Source organism: Cupressus sempervirens, chromosome 10 (genome assembly GCF_028749045.1).
Source record: "Cupressus sempervirens isolate cs-2001-9-10 chromosome 10, ASM2874904v1, whole genome shotgun sequence".
In the NCBI taxonomy this organism is placed as follows: Eukaryota; Viridiplantae; Streptophyta; class Pinopsida; order Cupressales; family Cupressaceae; genus Cupressus; species Cupressus sempervirens.
This window is the reverse complement of record NC_143127.1, coordinates 51,918,515-51,945,586: the sequence shown is the minus strand read 5'-3', so window position 1 is coordinate 51,945,586 and position 27,072 is coordinate 51,918,515. Positions and strand designations below refer to the sequence as shown.

Here is a 27,072-nt window from a genome sequence, read left to right as displayed (position 1 = left end):
ACTATTCAAACCTTGTTTGGTCTTCTTGTGCTGCCAGTTGTTCTTTATGGGTGTGAATTATGGGCCAGCAGCACTACTATAGCACAATGGAAACAAATCGAAGGAATCCAAAAGCGCTTGATTACAAGCAAGTTTAAAATTAAAAGCACTGTTCCATATGACATCATGCTAAGTGATATGGGGGCTGTGCCTATTGAGGCACTTGCTATGGTTCGCCTTTTAAGCTATCTAAAAAGAATCGAAAAAATGGAAGAGGATAGATGGCCGAAAGTTGTCTTTAGTGACACACTATGTAAGCGAAAAAGGATATGGATGCAACAAAACATCAAGTGGATGAGTAAATGGAATATTCATTTCAATATGTGCCCCACAAGTAATAAAGAAATAAAGGTCTTTGTTATGGAGAAATTCTACAAGAGAAATTGGGGAAGCGAGATTGGGAGGAAGAAACTATATTATATAAATGAGTTCAACCCCACTTGTGATCAACTCGAAAAAGTGTACATAGGAGCCAACATTTCTTGGAGAGCTAAAATTCTTATTGCTCAGCTGAGAACCAACTCTCACCAACTTCGTTGTGAGACCGGGCGTTGGAAGAGGCCAAAGGAGGCTTGGGAAGAGAGAATTTGCAGATTTTGCAATTCTGGAAAAGTGGAAGCTGAACAACACTTTATTCTAGAATGTGAGGCCTACAAGGATAGCAGGGATAAGTTTGCGGATACTATATGTGACAGTTCTTGGCATAACCTGTTCAACGAAGAGTACATTGAGCAATTGGGGGGGCTCATCATTAGTCTACACAAGAGGCGAACAGCGCTACTTAAGTCTGCTTGAGTTGTCTTGCTGTCCCATAGGCTATTTTTGGCCTCGTGGACGTTAAAATTTTATCTATCTATCTATCTACAGATAAAAATTGAAAACTATAGTTAAAAAAGATAAAAATTGAAAACTATAGTTAAAAAAAATAAAAATTCTGTGATTAAAAAATGACTATACAGCCAAGATATTTTACCTGATAGGTACCCATTTATGAAATAGCTGTCCAACCAAGGAATCAGTAAAATGTTTAAAAATAGTCTAGGCTGCATAGCCATTGTCCCATGACGGAGGCACCAGCACAACTACCTAGCGAATTCCAGTGGGGGCGCTGGCCATCTCCTGAAAAATCTGATTTCTTGGCCACGTGTGCGGATCTCGTGCTTGATCTCTAATTGGCCTTTTACACGGCACAAATTGCGAGTGGTAATGAATATCAACCTTTATAAACCTTTCAGTTGTCAATTTTATATCTTTTCGAAGTCTGTGAAGACGTTTTCATGAAAAGAAAATCCCCGGACGGAGGACAACGCACGTGAGGCACCGTCGAAGCAAAGCGGGGAATAAAGAATCAGCAGAATTGTTCTGCGTTTTTAAGAGATGCAAACTTTCAGTTTTACAGGTGGGAAAAGAGTCTTTTGGGAGAAAAAATATTGAAGGCCCATGTCTTTTAGTTTTGATTCCGGGCGGATCATTGCCATGAGTGCGTTCGCTTTAGCTTTATTCGGGATATGATTCGTTATTCTGCAAGACGGGCCACTTTGACTTGAAAGAAGAAATGACTAAATTCGCTTTGCATATAAATGGCGGTCTTTTAGCTTCGGCACCGCCATCCGTATCCTGCAGGTCTACTCGGCTTAGAAATTCGTTGCCCTGTCAACTGTGGAAGACTAATCAGCGATCAACTTCTATGCTGTATAATTTCATTCTTTGATTTTTTTTTGTGGTTTTGAAATATTTCTTAGAAAATGTTTGATAAACAACTGCAAATTGGCATTTTTAGGAAATTGTTTGCAGAAAGTATCTGCTAGCAGTCAGTTCAAATCTTGTTTTTATAAGCAGTTGGAACTTCGACATTTTCCGGCAATTATTTTGGTCAGTTAACTGCTAGTAGTATTTAATATTTGATTCACTTTTAACGGGCAATACCTTACTTCTTTCTGTGAAAATGCTCATTCTTTGATTATATCTCTTATGAGCATCCTATTTCATTGACGCCTGCCAGGCTCCGCTCTGTTCTCTAACTTAGGCCAATTGTCGAATTTCCGCTGGCTTATGAATTGTGCGGAGTTTAGGCGTTATTTAAAGGTTGTAATGGCCACTAATATAGTTTGATTGGGACTGAATTCGGACTTCTTGAAAGGGTCATTTATCATTTTGTTGACACATTAGCCTGATTAGTCCTGATTTTGAATTCAAGGAAACCTTTCTGTGTAGTTCCTTTCTTAGTATATTTGGCTAGTCTTTTTCAAATGTTTGAAAATACTCTAAATTCGCACATTGTAAATTCCTGACAATGCGCACATTACGTGGCTGTTTCGTCTTTCTGGCTTCATTGTGTTAGGCATTCCAATTCTGTCAGAAGTCGGACAAATTTTACTGTTTCACTAAGTTTGCATTTGCAGCGTATGAGACATTATACCACTGAAGTTACACTAATGTTAGTAGTAACCTAAACTCCACTTTCCAGTTGCTGATAAATTAGGCTGACTGGCTCTGAAATTGGACTGGTCTTCGGAGTTTATTTAAGGTCGGTTTCGCGGACGAAACATTATGCCCGACGTCGGAATAATTTTAGTGGTTATAGAAGAATTTGTTTTCTGTAGTTGTAAATTAGGCTGATTGGGACATAAGTTGGATTACTTTTGTTATTTAACTAATTTTCAGTTTCCAATCGCTCGTATTTCGGGTTAATTAACACGTCTTGCACTCACTGATGTGTCTATTCTTCAGCTTTTATTTTCTAAGTTATCTGTATACCTTGCCAAAATTTTGCATATATCTACTACAATTGACGATCCATTTCATTTTGTAAAATTGAGCAGAGTTTGCTCAATTCTAAAACCGCTGAAAACCATACACAAGGACACAGACTTTGGAAGTTCTTTATTTAAAATAGCAATGCAATTTGGTTGACTCGGGTTATCTGAATCCACCAGCAAGAGCAAAATGATCAGATTATTTCCTTTGGATGTATATTCTTCCACTTTTCAGTGCCACGGGCAATATCGCAATATGTAATCCGAATAAGCAAGAATTAGTTAATTTTCGTGAAATTCCTCTACTAGTTCAACATGTTTGATTCCTGACAATGATCTGCTACTTAGTAGCATTTACCTTTTGTCACAACATAGAGAGTGTAAATTCCCGTAACAGCATTAGTCATCATAATGTTCTCCCATGTTTTGTAATTGGTTTATTTATTTAGTAGTGCTTGGTATTCGTTGAAAACTACGACTAGGTTTTCCATTATTTAACTGTCGGAACTTAAGCATTGTGCATATCATTCCTAGTGCCCTCTTTCCTGGTTTATATTTTATCTCAATGTTGCTCAACAATCTACTTGTGAGGTATAGTGGATGGCCCAACATGTACACTTTCTGTTCCTGTACATCGAATAATGTAATTAAACATATCAACATGAATATGGAATTAAAATGTGACAGAGTTGTGGCATTCACCAACAATATTTTTTACTTCTTGAAGAATCTCTGGTTTGAACTCTACTGAATCTGTGCCATTTTTTCGCAATAAGTAATTGCCGGGAGTGATAACCCTGCAAAATTCTTTAATATAAATAATTGATAAATCAAATAACAAATATTTCTAATATTACTTTCCCAACATCATGGGGATTCACAATTTTTTTATCACATTAATATTATCTGGGGTTGATTCTATACTAGCTTCACATATTACGTCCCAATAATTTTCTAATAAGCTTTGATTTAATGAAAGCTTACCTTCCAATACAAACATGTGCATGAAAACAAAACTTTTGGGATTTAATCTTTTCTACTATCCATGCACCGGTTATCTGGGAAAGTTTGAAGTCTTTCATCAAGATAGCCATTAATATAAGTGACAGAGTTATTTGAAAAGTTGATTGTCTGGCATAGCCCAAAAGACATTTTTTATATGCATGCAATTTATATACCCAGAAAATACTGGTTTTTAATTTTCTTCTTCACCAATGCTGATTTGACAAGCACCCTAGAAACCCATCGAAAAGAGAATCCAACTCACCACTCACCACCTCTTCCAAAACTGTATTTGTCAATTGATTTGGAAGTGCATCTTTCTTAGTGAGTCCTTCTGTATACCTTTTGTTCATCTGTATTTTCTTTGGTGCAGTCTCCACTACAGTTACCCAACTCCTTTTTGCTACCTTAATTAATGAAGTAGCCACCTTGGTTCTAGCCATGGCCCCATAGAGTTAACCCATTGGCATGTTACGCCCACTGACCAAACACAAAACCTTGACCTGAGGCTTTGCTGCTGAAAAAAATGAATTATAAGAACAAAATGAGAAAAAAAGAGCAATATTAAAAGGCCCTCTGAAATGTATGTTTGCTATATGCCTTGAGTGTCTCTTTCCTCGAGTGTCTCCTTTGCATTCTTTGAGAACACCTCATTGATAACTGTCCTCACGACCTTCTTCCTTTTTGGATTATCAACTTATAGGAAGTCTTACTAGACGTTGCTCACAAACATCTGCTTGAAAGAACAAGTGCCCCTACAATGCTCCACAAACTGGTGCATTTTGTGGGTAATTGTGTCATTTTGATCACACAAGCTTTTTCCCTTTCTCATGCTCTTTCATGAAATTAAGTATCCAAGAATGGTTGTACACAAATTTGGTCATCTTTCTAGTGATTTCAACCGCACCTTTCACTCCTCCAATTTTTCCAATTTGTTTGAGTATCAAATCCAAGCAATTGGTAGCACAAGGGCTTCAAAAATTGGTGGGAGCTCTTTCTTGAAAGTCTTCCTGTTTCTACATACCCTATTGCATTATTTGTGATGATTTGGGTGACATTCTCATCCCCAACCTCTTGTATCAGCCCTTTAATAGATTTCACAAAGTCTTAATATTCTTGATTTGTGTGAGACATCCATGGAGTCCAAGAATACCAGTGTGCCATTTGTACCACTAATTATTTTTACTGTCATGTTCTTGTCATGTGTCTGTGCATCTGATAAGACATTGCGACTTTTTCTTTGCCATATTCTCTTCTGATCTTTTGCTACTAGCTGCACATTTTTGACACTCTTCTGTCATAATGAGCCACTAAAATCATATTAAACTAAATAAATTTAGCATACTTCTCATTATCATTCAACCTAGTCCACTTGCTACACAATCATACAATGCACCCAAGTACTTCTTATGCTGGCTACATATTTGTATTTTCTGTCATCTATGGACTTGGTAAATTATCTTAATCTTCCTTTTGAATTTAAAATACCACACACAAGGACACACACACACACACACACACACACACACACACACACACATAAGCGCTCCCATACATGCACCCACACATAAGCGGTCCCATACGTGCACTCACACATGCATGCACTCATACACACTCACACCCACGCGCACATGCACACACACATTCGTTTATAGTATATCATATTAACAGAGTATATTTATTAGAGGGCATAGATTCTTTTGATGTCTCTATAGTCATCATGTGTTTTTTCCTTTGAATTTTGTAGAATGTTTAGTAATAGCTTACTTTTCTGTTTTTCAAAGTTGTTTTAAAGTCCTTAGAGTATATTAATTGAGTATTTTGTTATTTTAGGCATGTTGAGATATTGTTTTGTTTCTTTTCTGCACACCTTTCTTGTCTTTTTTTAATATTGCATGATACCTTCATATGCTACTATAGTGTTTTCCTTACTCTCAGTGATATAAAAATTTGAAGTTTCTCTTCACCGATCATTTTCTTTTATAATCTATTATGAATCTAGCAATAAACTTAATAATTAGAGTTGTAGAATTTTTCGGGGAACACATTTTTATAGTTTAAGAAATTTTCTCTTGAAACATACAATTAAGACTGCTTTCTCTGATTAAAATGCAGTTTATCCTCAAACGTGCTGTTGAATTCAAACAATCAAAATATCCAATTGTTGCATATAGCCTTGGGCAATATTTGGACAGTAAGAGAATCATCCACTCTCACATTCATTGTATTCACAAAGTTTTATTTTTCAAGATGTGATGGTTATAAGCTAATTAATAAGTAAATATTTTCTAATAGGTTCCAAGGCAGGGCAAGCAGAAGCAAGCTAAGTCAATCATTTGCAGTCAAAGTGCTAAAGAGAGAACACTTGAGGTATTGTACATAAAAAAATGTTTACTTTTCAAGGCAATCAAACTTTTGGCATAAAATCAAAGTTTTGTCCATTATAGTTAGAAGAACAAAAACATGATGAATTTGGAATATATGCTTGCAATATTGAAAACATGCATGCTAATTTGTTCTTCAGCATGGCAATTCAAATTAGTCATTGTTATAACTGAACACTTACTGAATCATCTTTCAATTGTGAAATAAATAGAAGTCCTAGAAACAGACTTGTCTTGGACTCAATAAGGCCAATTCAACTCGTGACTTTGCTATGATTTGACAAAAGGAAAAAACCCTTGAAATTTAGAAATTTTTAATGTTTAAAATTTGTTTCATGCACCCATTATTGAATAAATCTTAAAGACACTGCAACATCATCAAATAGAAGCTAATTTGATCACATACATCAACACAAATCCATCACGTAAGTACAAAAGTAAATTGTAGCTGAAAGAAATTGAAAACATAGATATATAATTTTAAATATTGTTAAATTTATATAAAATCCTTGAAATCCATGACATCAAATGCTTCCAAACATATATGTAAACAAAAATAAGTCTAGGGTTTAGGCTCTAGCTTAGCCTTAACCTCAAAGTAGTCTTTTGCCTCTTACAAAGGCGGCTAAGGTAGGTCATGGATGATTGAGTAGCGATAGTCTCCTTTGTGAGGTGCCACAATGATTAACATCAACTGTGTTTGATTATGCTCTATCCTTCTCTACCATAGCCAAGACCTCAACCTCTTTGTCTGCCTAGTCAACCCACTCATGGTCCTCTTCAATAAAGACATGATCGGTAGACTCGGTGAGCCACTTGAGCTCTGGATCAACCTCCACTAGATTGATCGAAGAAGAGTTAGTGTTCAAAATATGTTTGGTCCTATGATGGTGGTTGTAATGAATAAAGACAAGATCATTCAATTCCTCCGTAGGTAACCTATTATGCATCTTTGAGTGGATGTGCTTGAACATGGACCAATTGCGCTCACATCTAGAAGCGTTGCATGGTTGACTAAAAGTATGAATGACATTTTTTTAAAGGTTTAGGGCTATAGGCCCAAACATTTGCCATCATCTATTTGAAATAAGAAAAAGAAAAGATAATTAGTCTCATTTCCAAGTTTCCAACTTTTAAGGTTAAATTATAAAATTAAAATGCATAAGCCATAAACTTAAGAACCTTAACATATATTTTTACCTAGCTGCTATTTTGTTTGAGCGTCTTTGTACATTTTGCTTGCAAAATCACCCATTATATGCATCCATCTTGTGTAGTGTAGCTATGCTATCACTCGGCATCTTTTGTATCACAATATATATACCACAAAGAGCCTCCTCATTTGCCTTGAAGTTATTGCGGAAACAAAGTGTCGGATTAAGGAAATAAGTTGCTGCATGGATGTGCTTGTAAAGCTAGTTTTGCCATCTCCTATCAATTATCTCCCAAATGCGGCCATACTTATCCTTAACTTGTGCACATATGGATTTGATGGCCTCCTTGACCTTATCCTACGTAGTGCATAGAGGGCTTCTCCCCATCAATAACTTGTAGAACTACCCAGGGCTTTGTGATATCCTGTCAAAATAAATATAGATAAATAATAATAATAATATAATATTAATCATATTATAGTATTGAATTTAAATATTGAATTGAAATATGAGAATTTAATATTATTATATAAAATGATGAAACATTAATAATCATAATATAAAGGGAATCGTATTAATATTAATATTAATAATATTATTAATAACAAGTGCCACATAGTGACTAGTATTTGTCGATAAGAAAAGTTTAGTTCAATGATAATATTAAATAAATTTGATAACTATAGTAAATGAAATTTAATTATATTATAATTTTAAATATAATTAGGTATAGTAGAAACATTTTTAATAAAAGGTAAATATAAAGAATTAATTGCCAAGAATTTGAAAATGAATTTAATAATTATAAGAAAATAAATTTAGTTGAATTATAATATTAAGTGTAATTGAATATAGTAAGAATGCTAAAAATAAAAATAAACTAAAAATTTCAGTTAATACTATAAAATTAATTAAGAATGCTTCTTAAAAATTAACATTGTATCCTAAAAAATTAAGAATGTAATCTAAATTTAATAATGTATCCTCAAAAATTAAGAATGCTTTTAAAAATTAATTTGTTTATAAGGAATGATTTTTTGTGAAGGAATTTTTTTGGTGAAGGAATGTATTATAAAGTTAAAATTTATATGCATCCTAAAAAGTTGCATCAATGTATAGTGGTTGATTGAAATTCATTAATAAGAGCTCAACCATATCAACCAATCAGAATCAAGAAAAGAACTTAGATAATTTTATAAAGCAAGATTTTTACAAGTATAATATAGAAACATAAATTTAGAAATTAGAAAAGAAAAATCTTGAGTTATTATTGGTTAAATAAGAAAATTTAATCACTTGTTAATGAAAAGTGATTGCAATAGTATTTAGCCTTCCGCAAATACTAATAACATAATAATAATACTAATATTAACAAATAATATGATGAAATGATACATCTTTTTTCATATCAATTTATATCAAGAAATATCAATCACCCAAAGACATATAGAAGAGAAAAAAGGAGATATATTAAAAATTTGGTTTGCAAAAAGTTCAGTTTGAAGAAATTGAAATAAATTATGTAAGTCCTGACAAGGGACATTACAAGCTTAGTGACTTGTAAATAATTGAACAAAAATAGTTAAGTCACAAGCATGCATTAAAATAAGCAAAATTGCAAAGTTGCAAACAAAACAAAAATATCCATATAAAAATCTAAAAAATAAATATTAAACAAACTATAATATATTTACCTGCATGATATCTCTACAAGGGTTCCAAAAACTTGTCTCATAAAAAATGCAATTTGTCAAATCCATCCCTGTAGTGGTTGTAGCATAGGATGAGGAAGTTTGCCCCTCACCAACAAACATGCACCTCAAAGGTGCCTTTGATTTCATCAAGGATTTTAGTGTGAAGAAATTTGAGGCAAATCTCATAATATGAAGACAAGCCAACTCCTTTTGCCTTGTATATTACTTGATAATGCTAAAGATGAATGCATGATTGCAGATTTTGTCACCCTTTTAATGCATGCTTTCACCCATTTAAGCTTTTTGGCGTACCAAAAGATAATGGAGCATAGTGTGAAGATTGTGAAGTCCTCAACTAATAACATGAGGACACTAGTTGCCAGGTTGGAGAGCAACTATATGGAAAAGTCCATAATGGTGGATGCTGAGAAAGTGGTTGTGGTCAAGGAGACATCTGACCTAGGAAAATGCACAAGAGGCAACAAAAGAAAGATGGTTGGTTCTTCCTTGCCACATGATGTTGAGGATCTTTAGAAGGTTGCTCTCAAAATGATTGAGATGGAAGAAGAGGTGGCCATCACTTTGAAAAATCTGGCTTAGGTCATTTAGTTACTTAGTGTTTTGGTTTTGTCTTCTCTTTTCTCTTTCTGGGTCAACTAGCTTTTTGGTCTATCTGGATATTAGGCTTTTTTTTTTGCCAGCATTTATTATCGATTGCACTTAATGCTATATCTATGTAATCTTTTGGTGTAAAGGGTTTCAGGGTCCCTTCAAAAGCTGTTTTTACCTTAATAAAAACATAACTAGTGCATTATCCATCACCATGTGCACTACATTTTCTTCCCCCACCTCACGTGTGACTCCCTCAATAGCCTCACATAAGTATGTGACTTTTTCCACATGTGAGGATGCATCAATGGACTTCAAAAACATTGTGGATCTTGGAAATAAAGCAAAATAATTATCAACAATCATTGATCAATTAATAAGTCAAAATTTTAAATTATTCAATGCATTTAGGAAAGTAGAATGATCAGTCATTTGCACAGGAAACGAGAAAATTTAGGAGTGTTCTATTCCTCTTTTCCATCGAACTATTTGTCATGATGCTGCAACCCTTTTGGCTCTAAGACTGTTAGTGGCCCTCTAACTCAACTTTGATATTATTGACCATTTCTAACAAGAAGGGGCCACTTAACTCTGTATCATTAAGGGTTTTAAACCTTGCCCCACAAATGATTATGACATCTACCATGCTTTTCTACTATAGAGACATGTCAAAATTAGATTCTCATTAGAGAAATAAAGTTCAAATTAAAACTATAAATTTTAAAATTTAATTTTAAACTTAGAGCAATCAAATAAAAAAAGAATTACCTGGCTCCAAGAAATGAAATGTTGCAAAAGTACCAAAGCTTGCAAATTTGTTTTCTTGCAGCATCATAGACCATCTTGTTCCAACCCATGCTCTTAAACGAGGGTTGTATACCAGGAGTATTACATGGCACAAAATAATTGTCCAACTTGGATTTTCAAATTCTAGGACCACAAGTAATAGTGCAATGTCCTCTTTCCAGCATGACCATGACAGTAGATGGATTTAGCCTATATTGGGTCCTTGTAGGCTAATACCGGTGATAAGACAATCTTGTTAAGGGTTATGGCTCTGTTTGGTGGGACTTATAATTTATAGTAAATCAATGGATGGTCCTGATGAGTTCAAATGAGTTAGAGGAGCTGAATGATGCTCTCTGTTTTTATTTTTGGCTTTTGGTTTGGGCTCCAAGAATCTTGGAGGGAGTGTCTATTTTTAATAAATCATTATGTTAGGCTCATTCATCGTCTTTCTTCATCAGGATCACTCACGCTATCAAATTTTGATTCTGATGCTTCTTTGGTCATTTTCGCAAGACAGGTGAATTATGATATTATTTTATTAAATACACTGAGGTTGCTATTTGTGTTTGTATTGTATATTGGTAACCTTAGTGTCATAGCTCATTGGAACTGGGTTGAGAAGTTTTAAATCTTGGGCATAGGAAACAATGACCTTGTGTGTTAGAATGTCATAATATTGTTGAAAAGGTTGTTTATGGAGCCAAAGGGAGTTAATAAATTTCATTATTCAAATACATGCCTGTGTATAATGCAAATTGCATTTTAAGTGAAAAGTGTGTAAAGTTTAGTAGATCTTGATTGGTGGAGACTAAGCAATTATGTTTTAGTTTGATTTCCTTTCTTTGACAAACCTATTTATTCTTTATATGATTGCTTGACTTCTTAATTTGATAGAATTTTTGAATTAGTATTCTAATTTCAGTGTGAGATCTATATGCCAATGTTATTGATATGATCTATTGATAAGAAATGAGACTGGTATATATACATTGAAACATAACCAAGTAGGGGCATGACCCTACATGGTCATGCCTCAATATATATAATAATTTTGGCACTTGTTCATAACTAAATCTAACTGATGCTAATCCCACCCAATGAAAAGTCCTTCAATAACAATATCGTTTGCCAAAGGAGACTCCTGATTCATCAATTGGTGTGAATAGTATAACATTGATACTAATTGGTGATAACACCCGATAGCAATCGGGATTAGATATAATGCATCTTGAACTTTATTGAATGTGAAGCACACTATTTGATCTAAAGATCATTGACATAATAAGAGGAAAGACATTTACGAATTGATGTTTCTGCATTAAGAATTGTAATGATAGCAGTCACTTATATCAAACAACAGGTGTTTCAATACACTAAATGCTAACATTCTTAACACTCCCTCTTTAGCAATGAGGGTTTGAAACATTTATATATATACAAGTATAAGTACCACTCAACTGTGGTTTAACAATTATGGTGTTTGATAAAATTTGCCCCGAAGAACGATAACAATAATTTTCATGGTGTCTGGCGAAATCCGGCCCAAAGAACCATAATAATAATTTTCATGGTGTCCGACAAAATCCGGCCTGAAGAACCATGATGGGTATCAATGTGTCCAATAAAATTTGGCTCGAAGAACAATGGTAACACTTTCCTTCAACACTTTTGGTGTTAGAAGGTTGGTCATCTATTGATAAGATCGTCACCTTACAATAAAGACCTTAAACACATACAAAAGATTGTCACCTTTCATTTTAAAAGTTTGCAAACAATCTAATTTTTCAATATTCATGAATATATATAAATTTACAAATATGATTACAAATTTGTCATACCAAGTTTACCTCTGAAGTATTCTATTTTCACTCTTGCAAGAGGCTTGGTGAAAATATCAACATTTTGATCATTTGTGCTGATATAGATCAGCTTGATCACATTCCTGTCAACCATGTCTCTGATATAGTGATAAGGAGTCTTGATGTGCTTTGACCGATTGTGGAACACTAGATTTGTGGAAAGTTTGATGCAGCTCTGGTTTTCATGATGAACCACAATGGAATCTAATTTCTTTCCAAATAATCCAAATAATAGCTTCCATAACCATACTGCTTCACACGCTCCCATGAAGGCTGCCATGTATTCAGCTTCGATGGAGCTCAAGTCTACTGTAGGTTGTTTTCTACTAAACCATGATATCATTGTTGATTTGAGATTGAAGCAACATCCAGTTGTACTTGTACAGTTTATGGAAGAACCAACCTAATCAAAATTAGTATAACCTTTGAGTTTGATTTCAACGTTTTTGTACTTTACTTCAAGACCAATAGTGCCATGTAGATATCTAAAAATATGTTTTGCAGCCATTAGATGTATCTTCTTAGGCTCACACATAAAGTGACTTAATACATTTGTGGCATAGTAGATATTGAGCCTAGTATTTACCAAATACATAAGAGATCCAATGATTTGTCTGTAGAGAGTAGGATCAATAGATTCTGAATGTACTGCTTCCTCTTTTAGCTTGTGTAGATTAGTTTCCACTAGTGTTGCAAGTGGTTTGCTGTCCATCATCCCAAATCTAGTCAAGATATCTTGAGTGTATTTCCCTTGATTTATAAATATGTAATCTTTCTTTTGACATACTTCTAGACTCAAAAAATAATGTAGTAAACTTAGATCTTTCATTTCAAATTCAGCTACAAGATCTTGTTTGCCTCTTTCAATTAGATGATCATTTCCTGTTATCAATAGATCATCAACATATAAAACAAGTATTAACATATCATCATTAGAGATTTTGAAATATATGTTAGGATCAGCTTCATTCTTAAAGTATCTTAATTTGGTGAGGGTAGCTATCTATCCTTTCATACCAAGCTAGAGGTGCTTGTTTAAGGCCATACAAGGCTTTCTTGAGTTTATGACATATAGGTTCTTATTTTTTTTATAACAAAACCTTCAGGTTGTTCAATATATACTTTCATTAATGACCCCATTTAGGAATGCAGTCTTTACATCCACTTGATGTATCTTCCATCCTTTAGCTGTTACAATTGCAATAATTGTCTTGATTGAAGTGTAATGAGCAACCGGAGCAAAAGTTTCTTCATAATCAATGCTTGCCTTCTGGGAAAACCCTTGAGCAACAGACCTTGCTTTATGTTTCTCAATGCTGCCATCTAATGCATATTTGATTTTACATAGCCAATTTGAAGAAACAACTGATTTGTCTTTTGGTATAGGTACAATATCCCAAACATCATTTTGTAGTATCGATTGATATTCTCCAACCATAGCATCTTTCCATGCTTGACAAGTCAGAGCTTCTTCAATAGTGGTTGGTACAGATTTAGTAAGCTCAGTTACTAATGTAGTATAACAAGATTTGTTTCTGGTTTTCTTGCTTTCTCTAGAAATTTCATTTGGTTCAACATTATTTTCTTCGATCATTTTTCTCGCCCATAAAGGCCTTTTCTTGATATTGGAGATGTCTCTATCTTTTGTATCTAGTAATAGTTCATTTTCTTTTGATATGTTCTCCCTCTGATTTTCATCTAAGTCTGTAATGGGCTCTTCTTCTGTATTTGTAGATAGTTTTAATATAATGTTTTCCTTGAATATAACATCTCTGCTTATTTCAATTGATCTTTGTCTAGGAACATAAACTCTACACTCTTTTGAGTTTTCACTATACCCAAAAAAATCCCTTTCTTTCCAAATGGTTCTAAGTTAGTTCTTCTTTCTTTAGGTATGTGAATATAAACAGGGCAACCAAAAATTCTAAGATGACTTAAGTCAGGTTTATTCCCTGTAAAGACTTCTTCAGGTGTTATGTTTTCTAGTATAGAGTGGGGGCATCCGTTTTGAATGTATACAACAATATTGGTGGCTTCCACCCAGAATGAAAAGTGTAGGTTTTGATCATGAAGCATGGATTTTGCTGCTTCAACAATGGTTCTATTTTTTCTTTCTGCTACCCCATTTTGTTGAGGATTATAAGGTATTGTATACTTCCTCTTAATCCCAATAGAAGTACAAAAAGTTTTGAAATTTTCAGAAGTATATTCTCCTCCATTGTCCAATCTTAGAGTTTTAATTTTCTTTGAGGTTTGATTTTCCACAATTTCTTTGAATTCTTTAAATTTTGATAGTACCTCATTTGATTCTTTGACTTTTAGAAAGTAAATCCAAGTTTTCCTAGAATAATCATCAATGAATATTATGTAGTAAGAGTAACCTCCTAGAGAAAGTGTTGGCATGGGCCCATACAAGCTAGAGTGAACTAGTTCTAGAATTGATTTAGACTTATGTTCACTAGGAGGAAAAGGTTTTTAAATGTTTTTTCTTAGAGCATATCCTTTATAGATGCTTATATGCTTCAAATTTAGGCTCGGTGTTCTAGAGGTGATTTTCTCTATATTTGGAAGTTAACTAAATCCAATATGTCCAAGTCTTCTATGCCATACTTCATTAAAATTTGTCACTTCATGATTAAGAGCTTGTTTTTGAATGTTGCATAGTTTATATAAGGTCCCATCTCTGGTCCCTATGGTGATAGCATTTTTTAGATTAGAGTTTTTAGGCTAGTACAAAACTTTGTCTTCATTGAAGGTGACTTGAAATCCTTCATCAACTAATCTAGAAATTGAAATTAGATTTCTTTTTATGCTTGGTACAAAAAGAACATCTTTTAATTTTAGTGTGACTCGAGTCCTTAGTTGTATGGAACAGGTCCCAATTCCTCTAACTGGATGGGTGGAATTGTCTCCAATGGTGACTCCTTCAGAAAGGTAATTTCCAAAGGTTTCAATTTCTTCTCTGAATCTTGTTATATGTTGGGAAGCACCACTATCTATTATCCACACATTTTCATTTGAATTCATCTCACTTGATAAGGCAGAGTAGAATAATAGATTTTCATCTTTCTTTGTTTCGGCTAAAGAAGCTAAGATGTTTTCCCTTTCTGGACAATTTCTGAAGGTATGTCTTAGGTTCTCACACTTACAACATTTAACTTTGGAGAAGTCATTTCTTTTGTAATTATTATTCTCTTTCCTTTTGCCATATTTCTTTCCTTTAAATTTCCTCTTGTTTTCTTTGTAATTTGAGACTGAGAAGGAAGCTTGATTTTCTGTAATGGACACCCAAGAATGCCCAAAAGCTGAACTGAGGCTGAAATTATATTAATGTTGAGAATGCTGCAATCAATTACAAAGAGATGTATTCCAAAGGCCAAACCCTAAGGGAATGACGTCTAGAATGTTACAACAGAGAATGAACATCCTCTATTGCCCAAAAAAGAGTGTGATTCACACATCCAAGCTCTTATCAAATGCAAGTCATAATCATCCAATCATCAGCAATGAGACTTTCAGCCCTATTTATCCTTTTCTTCATCCTTCTGGAAGGAACTAAAACATTAATTAATTGCAAAAGCTAGAAACTTCCTTTTTCCAATAATTAATGCATACCTTAGAAATTCATCCCTGGCAATAATTAATTAAATCACGAGAGGCTTCCATCCTTCCAATAATTAATACATACCCTAGAAGCTACTCCCTTGTAATTAATAATTAAATTAATTAAATACAAAGTCACCTTTTAATTTTTAATTGAATGACTTTATAAGAAATTAATTTAATTTCTTTTTATCCTCCACTTAGACTTTGGAGAACGTGAGAGTTAAAAGATGGGATCATTACAAATCCACCCTCCTTGAAATTGCTTGTCCTCAAGCAATTAAGTAACATAATGAACTCCAACCTCCACCTGGATCCCAATTGAAGTAATATGTGATATCCATATAGACATTAAACAAACTGCAAATGAACACCATTAAGACCAACCACATGTTCTGCAAGTTAGCTCCCAAAACTTGTGCTGATGAAGTATAAGTCTGGATGTCATCAGAAGGCAGCTCCATAGAAGATCTATGAAACATCTTCTTCCCTGTATCCATCCACAAAATATATATTGGACTGGAATGCATATTATCACCATCATGCATTGAAAAAGATGTAGCTGCAGGTGAACCATATGTACTCATGCTAACTGTATCAACAATAGGTGTTGCCGCATCAAAATATATGGACATAGGAACAACATTAACTGCTGCAATAGAAAACTGAACCGAATTTGTAGTTGATGAAAACTCATAATCATCAACATGTGTGGCTTCATTAGAAAATACATCAACCACTACATTTACACCATTAAACTTCTCATTGGATGGTTCAACTGACACAGAAGTGGTTGCTGATATGATAGTATCCTCATGTTCTCCTAATCCCACTATTACTGCAGCACCATCTCTCGACAAAGCTTCATATGTGGTCTCCTGACTTTGCACACATGTTTCTACTGATTCTGTTGAAACACCCATATCACCAACATCATAGATGGGTGGCTCTATACGTGTCTCGATCCCGCCTGAGGAAGCAACTTCTTTTTGCACTGGAGCAATAGACAGATTGTCAATATTGATGCCCATCTGTCTAGCCATAAGTTGCAACATCATATCCATTCGCCTGTTATGCTCCTCTAATGAACTCAGTAACCTAAGCATTGCATTTTCTTGATCTGGACTGGTATACATTTTGTCAAATTCTTTCCCTTTATCTCACTGTTCCAAATTCCCTATAAGAACTCCACAGGATGGCAAGACTAATAGCTCTGATACCACTGTAATGGACACCCAGGAATGCCCAAAAGCTGAACCAAGGCTGAAATTATATTAATGCTGAGAATGCTGCAATCAATTACAAAGAGATGTATTCCAAAGGCCAAACCCTAAGGGAATGACGTCTAGAATGTTACAACAGAGAATGAACGTCCTCTATTGCCCAAAAAAGAGTGTGATTCACACATCCAAGCTCTTATCAAATGCAAGTCATAATCATCCGATCATCAGCAATGAGACTTTTAGCCCTATTTATCCTTTTCTTCATCCTTCTGAAAGGAACTAAAACATTAATTAATTACAAGAGCTAGAAACTTCCTCCTTCCAATAATTAATGCATACCCTAGAAAATCATCCTTGGCAATAATTAATTAAATCACGAGAGGCTTCCATCTTTCCAATAATTAATACATACCCTAGAAGCTACTCCCTTGTAATTAATAATTAAATTAATTAAATACAAAGTCACCTTTTAATTTTTAATTGAATGACTTTATAAGAAATTAATTTAATTTCTTCTTATCCTCCACTTAGACTTTGGAGAACGTGAGAGCTAAAAGATGGGATCATTACATTTTCTCCCTCTTGATTTGAGATGATCCCTCTAGAGATTAGCCTTGATTCTTTTGATTTGCAATCATTCTTTAGTTGATAAAAAATTAGTATTGAAGGTTTGCTGATAACTTGGATGAATGCTTCCCATGATAAGGGCAATCCATTATTGATAGTTCTTGGTCTTCTACTTTGCTTCCAATGGAAGCTAGATGATTTTTAATTTTGAAAATCTTTCCAAAATAGGATGAGATTGTTTCTCCTTTATTCATTTTAGTATTTACTTGAGTTGTTGATTTCAAATGTATCCTTAATTGTCTTGAATACTTCAAATGCCTTCTTTTGGCTTGATATGGATGGAAGAATATGATCTTTTACGAAATCTACAATGATTTTCGTGGCTTTATTATTTTGTCTTTTCCAAGTAGCCTTTTCTGCCTCATCTTCAGGAATTGAAATGTTTGATTCAATAAAAGATTCTTGTAATTCTTAAAGAATTGTAATAATTCAAATTTTCCAATAAAAGAAATTTTTTGCTCCTTCGAGTCTGTCCTCTACTCTTACATTATTTGACATATTGTCCCTCTTATTTATTCAAAATTCAGTTTGAGAGTCTCTCTACCAATTAGGAATTGATACCATGTAAAGTTAGGTAGATCTTGATTGGTGGAGACTAAGCAATTATGTTTCAGTTTGATTTCCTTTTTTTGACAAATCTATTTGTTCTTTATATGATTGCTTGACTTCTTAATCTGATATAATTGTTGAAACTATAGCCTAGAAATCAAAGATAATAACCAACAAATAGAAAGAGAGAACTGAAACAAAGAACACCAAAAATATCCTGGGAAAACCCTTCGAGAATGAAGGGAAAAACCTAGCCACACAACAAATATATCTTTATTGATAATGAAAGTTCAAGTGTACAATGCTTATCACTTGATGCGAATATATAACAATAGAAGAGACTCTTCATATTCTAACTGAAGATCTCTTGAGTTTCTCATAACTTCTATAATTAAATGACTCTTCGAATATTCATGCCTCAATGCATGTGAATGACACATGTCATTTACATTTATAATATTACAAATTAAACTTTAAGTGTCCTTCTCAGCTGAAGATGACAATAACGATAATAATGTTCATATTTCCAGAGATAAAGATCTCTATCGCAGCTACCATCTTCAACACTCCCTCTTAGCCAGAGAGAGCTCTTTAGCTGAACAATCACACAAGACTGCAACCAAAATGTTAATGATGAAATCTTATCCCATATATCCTATAAGATTCACGAATAACAATCAATCACATTCATGGAATCGCTCAACATGAAACCTTGTAACATTTAATCTCATTCATGGAATGAAAAACCTGTAACAATCACTCAACATGAAACTTGTAACAATTAATCACATTCATGGAATCACTCAACATGAAAAGATTTGCAAGACTCACAGCTAAGCCTTTGTTTACGGACTCTCTCAACGTGAACTGTCATGGAATCTCTCAACATGACATCAACTCCCATCACAGAATCTCTCAACGTGATGACATCAGGGACTCTCTCAACATGATGTTCGCTATCGCATAGTGAAAGAGTTATCATAGCTGATCTTACAATCTCATTTATTCACACAAGAATAGAAAGATGCATAAAACAAGACTTAGTTCCATTCAAGTCTCAAATTTTACAGATATCACAAACCATAGTCATAAATGAGAATGAATGGGATTTCACTCCCTCTTAAATATGAAGCCTCCCTCTGGAGCTATATAATCCTTATCTTGTTGCATCCTGCAATCAAGAGAGATTAAGATCAATCTATCATATAAGAAATATTAATACAACAAGTATATTATTTCCAGTTATAAAAATAAATTCTACAAGAGTAATACTAATATCTATGATGATGTCAAACAACGTCCATTCAACAATCATTGTAGTCCTCTTGTTACAAACTAGAAGACACTTCATCATAAATCTTCCTCCCTCCATTACTGACAATTTTCATAGCTTTAGGAAGAATAAGAATTATTACACAACATTCACTAGTAAACAAATCAATTCTAAATAGTATTCTGGTTCCTATCTGTATATAATTTTCATCTCATGAAAAATATACACAATAGATATAGAAGAATAATACTTATCTCTGGATGAATCAAAATTGTTTCCACATCCACTAATCATAATTTGCATGAGATCTGGTAGCATGTGAGGCTATCCCTGACAAAGCTGAACTTTGATATTCTTTGCTCCAGTTCTCAAAAGAGATGATAGTTATATAAAAATAATTAAAAAACAATAATAACCCGAAAGATTTAGAAAGAGAAACTATTACCACAAAAAATGACAGAGTGAACATGTCATATACCAAGAGAGGAGTGGAAGCAAGTTCTTTCAACAGTTGAACTTTAACACCATCTTTGTCAGCAATGAGTCTCAACAATATCCAATGATGTTGCTTTCTCCCTCTCAAACTTTCGTTGTAGATGACCATCACTATCTCCAATGCGTCCAACAGAGCTCATTTCAGTCTGCGAAAATTCCTTATCTGGTCTTGATGGTGATGTAGTTGTGACTGTGGTGAAGAGTGTCGTCTAAGCAGTAGCAGGGCCATGAATGCCACCACCAAACCCGTCACTGCTGCCACCAAGTACAACATGCTCTCACTCTCCATCCTTGCCTACATACACCTCAAACTCACCCCATGCACTAACTCCGCCTCTGCAACCCTCGATATCTAAATGTAATCTGCTGAACAAGTATAAATAATCAATATAAGGATGCCCGACTCGCACGGCTGAATTTGTCACAACACTGTCACAATTTATGCCTATCAGCCTGGTTGTGCTATCAAAAACTTCGCCTCTCATATTGGCTATCACATGATCTAAAAATATAAGGCTGTTAACATAGAAAGAGGACGCCTAGAATTTTCTTGAATAAAAACCGATTCAAGAAATTCATTCAGCCTATTGTGCTCTGTCGTTGTGAATATTAAAAGACGAGAGATGCAAGAAAAATCATAAAACTGATGCTGACGGTTGACGTCCTTGAGATTATAATAATCGCCAGCACTAAAGAACCTTAGATACAAGGAAATAATGATGCTGAATGTTGTCCATGGTAACCGCCCATAAAAATAATCTTTGTTGATGAATATCAATACAAATATGAAACCAGCAGGAAGATAGCCGCACCCATTTTGGTCAATCTGCATTGTGGATGGATCAAATCGAAACCCTGGAAACCATTTTTTTTTTCTCTTGCCAATTTACAGCCCTTGCTCGGCTTCGCACAGAAAGCTAAGGGCACTTTGGTAACATAGATCGACGGCCCTGCAATTTGACATATTATTTGCAGATCACAGATATCCCCTCAATTGAAATATTCAAATACTCCAATAGATAAAATCAGGAATTGGCTAATATACTTTGAATCATTTAATATATATTCAGTAATAAGTTAAAACAAAACTTATCTTTATATTCAAGCATCGACGGTTACAAGAACTACAGGCTATGATACTTTCACCATTACTTTGAACTCTGTATCCAGACTTTAGATACTCTGACTGAATAAATATTCATCCACCTTTAAACTTTGCCATGCAAGACTTGGTCCTATAACTCCATTCTTGAGTATATAGATGCATAGATATGCAAATCATTAGACTCTTTCCCCAAGTGCTATCCTCCAATGTTTCGTGAATGATTTACTTCTACTGACACGTGAACACTTTCCAACTAGCTCTGATACAATGTTGAAACTATAGCCTAGAAATCAAAGATAATAACCAGCAAATAGAAAGAGAAAACTGAAATAAAGAACACCAGAAATATCCTGGGGAAACCCTTCGAGAATGAAGGGAAAAACCCAGCCACACAACAAAATATATCTTTATTGATAATAAAAGTTCAAGTGTACAATGCTTATCACTTGATGCGAATATATAACAATAGAAGAGACTCTTCATATTCTAACCGAAGATCTCTTGAGTTTCTTATAACTTCTATAATTAAATATGACTCTTCGAATATTCATGCCTCAATGCATGTGAATGACACATGTCATTTACATTTATAATATTAAAAATTAAACTTTAAGTGTCCTTCTCAGCTGAAGATGACAATAACGATAATAACGTTCATATTTCCAGAGATAAAGATCTCTATCGCAGCTACCATCTTCAACAATAATTTCTGAATTAGTATTCTGATTTCAGTCTAAGATCTATATGCCAATGTTATTGATATGATCTGCAGATAAGAAATGAGACTAGTGTATATATACACTGAAACATAACCAAGTAGGGGCATGACCCTACGTGGTCATGCCTCAATATATATAATAATACTAGCACCTATTTATAACTAAATCTAACCAATGCTAATTTCACCTAATGACAAGTCCTTTAATAACAATATCGTTTGCGAAAGGAGACTCCTGATTCATCAATCGGTGTGAGTAGTATACATTAATACTGATTGGTGATAACACCCGATAGCAATTGGGATTAGATATAATGCATCTTGAACTTTATTGAATGTGAAGCACACCATTCGATTTGAAGATCATTGACATAATAAGAGGAAAGACATTTATGAACTGATGTTTCTGCATTAAGAATTGTAATGACAGATATATATGTATATATACACTATCAATCACTTATATTAAACAATAGGTGTTTCAATACACTAAATGCTAACATTCTTAACAAAGTGTGCTCATGAAGCTATTGGACGTTAGGTGTGAATGAGAATCCAAGTTTGTAAAGAACCGTTGCTGGCTCCCAATTTTGAATATCGATGCATAATTATTGTTTGCAATGTTTGAATGTTTTCTAATTTATTCAGTATTTCCCAAGTTTGATATGTAATAATAATTACAAGAATTTTGAAATGAGGATGTAAAATCAGATTATAATTGTAAGGAAATTCTTATATTTTATTTGAAAACCTCAAATCAGAATTACATATATTAATATTGGCACCTGGGTTGCAGTCAAATATACCTAGCCGTGCCACCAAAATGTCTTCCCTTTACTGCCAATCCCAATTGCAAGTAATGAATACCCTTGCTGTCAACAAGTGTGGAGATTGCTGGAGAGGTGTAAGGGCCTGCTGCTTTGACGTGACTCTTTCTACACCTCAGTACGGTTGCCTTTATGTATCCTAGGCTGCAGTAAATGTGATGTGGCCTCCCACAATTGTTCCAATAGAAAACGCAAGAAGTATGCAATGTTAGTGCCGCACAGTCTCTTCCTTAACCATGGTTGCCAGTGTGTAGTCTTCCAAACAAATTTGACCACCAATGTAACCTTCCAGCAAAGTCATGCAGCCTCCACAATTCAATAATTAAACACTCTCAGATATCTCCAAGCCACAGTAGACACAGTAGGAGAATTCGATAATTGTTTACATCAGCACAATTATTAGAGACGATCTAAGAAATTCTTCAAACCCTCAGCCAGATAATATGAGAAAGGAAAATATTTAATTCAAGATGTCTTTCCTTCTCACCAAAAAGCCATATTTATAACACCAATTGAGCCATTCAGCTTCACCCACACACCTTTCACTTAAAAAACAACTTTATAATATAAAGTCTTAACACTTTATAATATAAACTACTATGATTATTAAATGTGTATAAAATAATCATTAAAGCCAACAAGCTCTCCAATAAATATGACTTCAATAAAGAAAACCTAAAGAGAGACCGAATATCCAAAGCCAGACGATCATCCTACTTGAACTGCTCAATCCAAAAATAGCAACTGGCCATGAGTGACTTACTAAAAATAGTAAGTCCTAAAATAGCAATTTCTCGACAAAGACCTCCAAATCTAGACATCAGCTCACGAGGGTCGCGATGATGAGCTGACAAAGCCAAACTCCAGAGACTTGCTAAATCGGGGACATTACAAAGTTTCATTTGATATTGTAAAAAGGCCTTCATGAGGAAATTGAACGATCTCTTGTCAATTACTTTTTATGAATTCTGGTGAATTTCTTGAGGGTTTTAACATTGGCTGTTGGACATGACTGATTCCTCCATTCTGGTTGGCACTTTGAGCTGTTGAAATAAACAGTGAATTGTGTTCTGATTCTGAGACTTAATTCTTCATTTGGACTTGATGATTTGGTGCCGAAGTATACCAAATCAATCTCTTAATCTACTGCAATTTATTACTGGTTTGGATGCCATTCTCTAGCCTTCATTTTTGTCACAAGTCTGTTACTTGAAGGTATTATAACAAGCTGCAATTAGGCGTTTTTAGTCTGCAAGTGAATATTACTTTGGCCCCCTAGTTTTGAGAAGGTGACAAAGGATATATGAGAAGGAGCGTTTTCATTACTAGAGCTGTGTTTGAGGGTTTTCTGACAGCACGTTGCATCTGCTAGCAATGCCATTCCTTGGCTGCCAATTACTGACTTGGCATGGGTAATTTGTCTGATCCGGCTGCAAGCAAATCCAATGCCAAACATTTACAAGTTCCTGTTTAAGTTGCTCATTCATAGTTATTGTTGTAATAATTGCAAACTTATAATTGCAATTCATAGATTTATGCTAACAATATTAGTAGTTTCATTTTCATGTTATTTGTATGAGCATTTCTAAATATTTTGAAAAATTCAAATAACTTATATATTCAAAAAACCATTTTTTTTTTTGCAAAGCATTCAAATAGAAAAGCATCTATCCATCACAGTCTTGAGTGATCTAGCAGGGCTCCTTACAATGGTATCAGAGCTTGCACAATAAGTGTTTGACAAAATGTCAAACCACTAGAATTGAAGGTAGAGTTGGTTGTGGTTCTTTACAGTGGTATTATAACTTGCATGATAAGTATTTGACAAATTGTCAAACCACTAGAATTAAACTTAGAGCTGGTTGGGTTCTCTACATTGGTATCAAAGCTTGCATTATAAGTGTTTGACAAAATGTCAAACAACTAGAATTGAAGTTAGAACCAGTTGGGGTTCTTTACTATGGTATAAGAGTAGTTTCCTACCGTCTTGTGCAGTAGGGAAAATACTATTATTATTTTGGTCCTAGTGTTGTTATTTGAGTGACTGGTACTTTGCAACTATCTTAATCATGGACAAATACAAGAAACCTAGTAAATATGGAAGTCGATTGAATAATAAGGGTAATCTCTAGAAGCAAGCAAATGCCCTGATCAAAAGTATCGAAAAGCATAGACAAGATCACAAAAGGATGGATGCACAACTTTCAAAACTAGCGACAGTTGATAGGGCAACTAGGTATATGATTTCCATTTTAAAAAAGTCTCCCTCACCAAGAATACAGGAAGAGAAATTGGAAACCTTCAGAGGTGAGACATCTAGAAGTCTTAACCATGAGATTTTAGTAGCTGGTGATCATGGTGAAGATGATCCTATGCTCAGTGGGGCAGCCTCTAGTCCATCTTGCGTACACGATGTTGGTGACTCTTTGTAGGGACATATAGATACGACCGATTTTCTACAAGACAACTTTATTAAGTCTCAGCATCTCCATGAGGCTAGAGTTAGTGAACAGGAAAATAATGACAACATGTTCACTACCATTGATGAAAATCTCACTCCAGTTAGCGGTAATGAAAATTGCCATGATATAGGGTTTGATTCTCAGGATAGTGGACTCTTATTTGATCATGTTGACAGCGTTGTTGTAGGGTGAGTGTGAAAGAAGCATTTGATACCTCTTGTAGTTTAGACTTTCTTGATGAGAGTGTTGTTTATCAAAATTGCATGTGCATTGACAACTCTGATTTTTATGGCAGTTGTCATAGTGTTGAGTTGGTGAAGGATACAATAGTCTTCTCAGGTGCAGAGGATGAGGTCATGGGGCTTCCTAGTGATGAAAATCATGATGATGTAGATCTATGCCCTAGTGTTGTTGATTCACACGATGACATTGAGTCATGTATGTCGTAAAAGTGATAATAGAGGGGTCTTCGTTGGATTGTTGATACTAGTGATGTGGGGACCTTTGATGTTTCATGCCTCGATGATTCGTGCTGTAGCAAGTTTGGTATATCATATAAAATGTTTGTTGATGACTCAGAGTGGTTATTGGTTGATGATAGGTCCCAAGATCATGATTTATAGGAACTTACAAATGAGGGGAAAGTAGAGACATGCGAGGAGTTTGATACAATAGTGGCTTCCACTTCTTCTTCAAAGGTATTGGTAGAAGTACCCATTAGCACTATCTTGTTGAAGGACACGTGCGAGGTTGTTAGCACACATGATGTTAGTGATCATGTGGTGAGCAATGAGGATACAACTTGATATTATAGTGCTGAATTTGTGTCAGAGGACATGTGCAAGAGTCAGCAGTTACAGGTTTCTTATCATTTGATTGGGCAAATGAAGGTTAGCGATAGCATGATTGCCACAACTTTAGAGCATTTTGATGTTGCTCAACAAATGTTGGCTATCCATGGTTGGAGCACTCCTGTGAAAAATAAGCACTATGATGGTGGTCTTTTGCTTGAGGATTTTTAGGTTCTCTAAGAGGCTATTAGGATTATTAGAGATAATTATTTATAGTTGTTAGCAGATTGGGATTTCTAGCTTGATAGAGATTGTGTAGGTTATGATGCCTTGAGGGGAAAGGAGGAGGAGGTTGACGAGCTCAGCCATGAGCTTGAGGTGACAGTGGACTCATTGTAGTGTACTCAATTGGCCCTTTATGAGTGAAAGTCATGTTTGTATGAAGTTAATGTGGAGTTGGAGCATGGACAATCTACACCAACCCCAGATCTAGTTTAGCTACATATTGTGGTGGTTGGTGGTGAGTTGACTTCCATGGATAGGGATGATGGATGTGATGAGGATGTAGTTACATCCATCCTTTATATGAGTGTAGTAGTTACTAGTTATAGATGAGATGAGTGCATTAGTAGAGGACTGCAGAGAACTTCCTGTTGTATTGGGTTCCCTAGTAGTTAGCATGCTAATAGATGATGCACAACAAGTTATTGAGATTCTTGGTGTGACAATAGTGAATTCTTCACAGAGTTGTGTGCCATTTCTTGACTCACTCCCGCTTCTCATAGGACTTGGGTACGGTATCATCTGATTTGGAGATGAGCTCTCATGGGGATTTGTTTCCTTCTACCAGAAGAAAAACTATTACCTCATCTTATACAAATGATAGTGATATATAGTTGGTAGTCCCGCAGTTTTAGAGTGATCAAAATTGGATTACAGGAGAGTAGGTTGATGCTTCTTTGTATAATTTCTATTGCACAAAGTACTTAATGGAGTATTTTCTCGAGAGTCTGGAATTGTAGGAGGGACCATATAGAGCTTTTGAAGGTAGTCTAATCTAGGATTTTCGCGGTATTTGACATTTGGTGGGAAAGATAATAAAAACCTTGGCTA

General features: G+C 34.6%; 1 protein-coding gene across 2 annotated transcripts in view; it reads left to right on the top strand.

Annotated features, from left to right (window-relative positions):
- Nucleotides 1-1,249: 1,249 nt before the first annotated feature.
- Nucleotides 1,250-27,072, top strand: part of ISA3 (isoamylase 3) — a 313,468-nt gene continuing 287,645 nt past the window's right edge. Inside the window, exons 1-4 of one of the 2 annotated variants that reach the window (XM_089804630.1) lie at nt 1,288-1,731; nt 5,913-5,991; nt 6,093-6,167; nt 15,149-15,220. In XM_089804630.1, coding sequence (XP_089660756.1) covers nt 1,595-1,731; nt 5,913-5,991; nt 6,093-6,167; nt 15,149-15,220 — 363 coding nt within the window. In that variant the 5' untranslated portion in view covers nt 1,288-1,594. Of the gene's footprint in view, nt 1,732-5,912; nt 5,992-6,092; nt 6,168-15,148; nt 15,221-27,072 lie in introns of both variants that reach the window. The other variant, XM_089804631.1, reaches the window with a different exon arrangement.